This window comes from Pterocles gutturalis, unplaced genomic scaffold (assembly GCF_000699245.1).
Source record: "Pterocles gutturalis isolate BGI_N339 unplaced genomic scaffold, ASM69924v1 scaffold51866, whole genome shotgun sequence".
NCBI lineage: Eukaryota > Metazoa > Chordata > Aves > Pterocliformes > Pteroclidae > Pterocles > Pterocles gutturalis.
Window position 1 is genome coordinate 1517 of NW_010104931.1, and position 4487 is coordinate 6003.

Genomic DNA, 4487 nt, shown 5'->3' on the forward strand with positions numbered 1-4487 from the left:
ACCAACTGCAGACATCAGCGCTCCACCAAGCAAGCGGTGTGGTGCTGAGGAAAGATTACCTGTAGCAAGACAGCTGAAAGCCTCGAGGAAACATCGCTCTCGAGATCCAAACAGGGCTGATTGCTCCCTGGGGGGTTACCCGCAGCACTGCTGCAGTCCACAGAAAATACTTGCATTTTGAGATCAGACCCTGCAGGCTGGGGGATTTGGGGAGGTGGGTTACTGAGGAGAGCCAGGGTGGTTTAGGGCGCTCCAGACACACTTTCCTTGGCGCTGCGGAAGGAGCGGAAGGCTTTGTGCAGGGCCACGTGGCGAAACAGGTCCGAGTGCGCTCCTGCCATCTCCGCTAGAGATGCGGGAGCATCCGCTGGGAGACAGAAGCAGTGGGATCAGTGGCGAAAGGAAAATCATATTGCCAGCAGAAAACTATTTGTTTCTCATCCTTCCCTTGTCCCCAGAGAGTTTTTTACTTTCCCTCAACAGTTTTTCTTCTCATAACCCTTCTCTCTCCTCCCTAACCCTTCGCGTCCTGCAGCTCCCCCGTGGGATTTGATGGCTGCAGAAAGCGCAGGAAACCCCCGCTGCTGGGGGCAAGGGCAGTGACGTGGGAGCCTCAGCCTCTCATGAGACACTGAAATCTGTGAAAAAAGGCAGAACTTCACCTGTAAGGGGCTGGCTCTGGCAGGGAAAGGCGAGGGGGAACTGTTGATTCCTCCAGCCTGACGGAAAGCCAAGGAGCTCGCAGCAGCAGGCCTGAGGCCACGGCTGATGGCAGAGAGAAGGGATTAACCCCAGCTGCTCTCTTCAGAGCTCCATCTAGCTGCACGTCCGTCCATGAGTGGGACACGACGTGGCTGGAAACACCAGGAGACAGGCAAACAATTCCTCAGCCCAGTTTGGCATGTGTGGTAACCAGTCAGATAGGCCAGGTGGTGTCAGGGAAGGATTTTCAGAGAGAGATTTTTGTGATGAGAATTTAGATCCTTGTTACGAGGATTTCCCGGACTCCCTGAGCCTGTCCAAGGGGTGACAAACCCCGCTCCTGCCTCTCTTCTCTCTGCCCTTGCCCTGCAGTACGTGCCAGCACACCTCAGTGCAGCAGGGCCTGGCTGCACACCACGAGACATCCCAGCGCCAGCCCTCAATTAATCATTTCTCTAATTGCATCGCGAAAGAGAGGTTCCTGATGCTGAAAAGATCTTATTTGCCTACAACTAGCCCCGACCCTAAGGAAAGATCACGGGTGCCTGGTTTTCAAGGATCAGAAACGAGTCCAAGGCCATAAATTGACTGGAACAAACTCTCACTGCGACGGAGGCTGACAGCTTCCGAGTTTCTGGCTGCGCTTGCTCGCTGGGCTCCCCGACGTGCTCAGGCTGGGCTCTGTCAGTGAGCTCACATCTTTCCCTTCTCAGACCCATCAGATTTCCCTCCCTCCAGCCACCCCGGCTGGCCAGTATTGCAAGAGATTCCTGTGCTCGTGAGTGGAGTTATTTGTGCTCTGGTGCTAGCAATGAGTTCCAACTGCTTCAAGACGCCGCACCGATTGCACACAACCCCTTCTATCCTCTTTCTCCCACAAAAATACACTAGCTTGCTCCCTTCTGTCCCCAAACTCAACTAGAAACAAACCCCATCCCTCTGCAGAACCACAGCACGGTCTGCCCACCCCACAGCCCCAGACAGACCCCCACCCTGTCCACTTACGTGTGCAGGAAATGACGACTTCGGTGGGGAGGATGCTGCAGAGATCTCCGTACAGCAGCCTTGCGTTGAACAGAAAGGTCTTGCTTTGACTTGACACGTTGTAATTAAAGACCAGCAGGTTACACAAGGAGTTCCGCTGCAAGGCTCCTTCGATCTGATCTGAAAAGTGTTCCTGGAGGGATGAAGGGATGAAGGGATGAAGACATGAAGACTTCTCTTCCCCTCGGAAGGGAATCCATCAGGGGAGGATTGGGAGCTCGCTGAGTACAGTGCCCCCACCCTCCGTACCAGCCTGACGTGCCTACGTGCTCTGGGGTGGCTGTACATCCACCAAGCCTTGTGTGGGGAAGATTGAAATAAAGAAATGCTCACAAACACCCTTAAGCCACATCCTCCAGCAGCTTTTTACAAGATCACAGAGATTTCAGCTCGAGGACTTCCGGAGGGGAGGACAGTTTTGCATTTTGCAGTAAATTTGAAATGAACAAGACATCCAAGTACGTGACAATCAATGGAACCAGCAACTGAGTTTATAGTCACACAATAATTTCTGAAGTTCTAAAAACCAGAACTGTGAGCGCTCCATATAAAGAAAACTACCAAAATTCCCCCCAGCACTTCAGAGACTCCTAACACTCGGTACATCAAAGGGAAAAGGAGGAGTGAACAGCTTTGCTGTGGCCACTGGTACCTGTAACTGGTCTGCCTGGTACCTCCTCCCCACGTAAGCGTTCAGGTGGTCAGACAGGACGGACATGAAGCGCCTGATGTCCGTCTGCAAGTACTTCTTGGCAATCTGCTCCAGGGGGATAAAGATGGGGACAGAGTGGCGCTGAATCCGCACTTCGGGCTGGGTGAGCAGGTCCAGGTGGTAGGAATCCAGGTAGGTGCCCTCGTAAGCTGTGCTGATGGAGAAACACACTCCCCGCTTGGTCAGCTTGCTGCTGATCCCTGGGGTGCAGAGAGAGGGTTTATTCAGCGCTGCTCTGACCTCAAAAGTTTGCTGCGAAGTCCCAAACCCACTGGATATTTAACTGCCTAATTCCCAAAGATTTCACTAAGACTAGGGTAGTTACAGGCTTTGCACAATCTAGACCTTGGTCTAAATTATACAGTTGAGGAAACAGTTCCTGCAACATCCCAGAGGCCTCCTGTGAAAGGCAGGGAATGACAAGGGTACTGCTCTTCCAGCACCTCCGGACTCTAAAGGCTCGAAGCACAACAGCAACAAGGAAGTTCCACTTCACACCAGGCTCATTTTCCAAAATTTCGCACTGCAGAAATGCAGCCATTGGCACAATGCACGCAAATCCCGAGACATCGTTACCTGTGAGGTAAAAGATCTGCAGCATGGCTTTAAGGCTTTTTATCTTCCACTCTAAAACAGCCTGAGCATTGGGCTGTGCCGGATCTGAGACGACTCCTTCTTTCCCAAGTTGCTGCAAAAGCCAGAAAAGGAGAAAGGCTGGAAATCGCTGACACAAATCTGTCACCTGCAGAGGACACAGTCGGGCTCTAGAGAAATAATAACCCAGCTCTGAGAAAAGCAAGATGGCATTTCAAGCAGAAGAGGGGAGAAAAACTCAAGAGAAGACTTCAGAAGTGGCCACAGGACCTCCAAGCAAGAAGACCCAGGGGTTTTGGACTACATGGTACTGAAAACAGGGGAAATCAGGACTATATGTCACTTTAAAAGGGAAAATAAAAAAAAATAACAGTTGACTCTCTATGAATAACCTCAGTAAATCCACCCTGTGAGAGCAGGAACACCCCAGAGCCCTCTGCCAGATCTCCACAGCAAGTCTCACCCCCTTTTGCTGCAGGTCCACTTTAGCCCGCAGCTCATCCCTCTGGAGCCTCAGCTCTTGCACCCGCGCTTTCAGCCTGGCCAGCTTCTCTTCTTGCCGCTGCATCTCCTCTTTCTTCACGGCTGCCTCGTGAGCCCGCATCTCCAGCATCTCCAAGTGAGCAAGCAGCCCTGCAAGGAAAAGCACAAAGCGCTCAAAAATCCAGGCTGGGATTATTAGTGCCTGTCCTGGTTTGGGCTGGGACAGAGTGAACTCTCCTCCCAGCAGCTGGTGTGAGGCTGCTGGGGTTTGGGCTGGGGAGAAGCTGATCACACACTGATGGGCAGAGCTGCTGCCAGGACAGTCGAGGACTTTCCAGCTTCTCTGCTGTGCCTGTGAACCTGGGAAGCAGAGTAACCAGCAAATGCACCGCTCCCCATCCCAAGAGACCTCCCACTCCCAGTATCACTTCTAACCCAGCCCACCCAGTGACTTCTCTGAAGCCCCCATACCCTGAATTGGCCACGAGTGACTCAAGGCACAACTGGGCAAGCCAGGGGGTCACCTCTGGCCCCAAGCATTTTAGGGTTCACTCCTGCAGAAAGACACGCTTTATACTTGGATGTCCGGCACCCCAGAGGACTCACCATCAGCTTTCCCTTCCTCCATCTTCCCTCGTCACTCTCCTTCAAGCAAGAAGGCAAACGTCAGCCCTCCCCGGCCAGGCTCTGTCCCTTGGAGGTGGGAGCAGCGAGAGCTTTTCCTCAGGGAACCTTCCTCTTAGTGAACATTCCTCCTCCTCCTGCTGCTGCAATGGGACTGAGAAGCGCTGAGGGCACGTCTAGCACCCGGGCTGGCTCCACACAGGGACAATCCCATGGGCTGATGGCTGAAATGACACGTAATAATGAAATGACACATGATAATGAAATGACACGCAATAGTACCTAAAGAGGGCTACAGGAGAAATCATAGAATCACAGGATGGTTTGG

At 52.7% G+C, this 4487-nt stretch overlaps 1 protein-coding gene across 1 annotated transcript; it reads right to left on the bottom strand.

Annotated features, from left to right (window-relative positions):
• Nucleotides 1-242: 242 nt before the first annotated feature.
• On the bottom strand, nt 243-4217 carry CENPO (centromere protein O). Its single transcript, XM_010087196.1, has 6 exons — nt 4142-4217; nt 3516-3685; nt 3035-3146; nt 2399-2658; nt 1708-1879; nt 243-367 (listed from the first exon to the last, which is right to left on the bottom strand). Exons 1-6 carry the CDS (start codon nt 4161-4163, stop codon nt 243-245), a joined length of 861 nt encoding a protein of 286 aa, XP_010085498.1. The 5' UTR covers nt 4164-4217.
• Between the last annotated feature and the right edge of the window lie 270 nt (nt 4218-4487).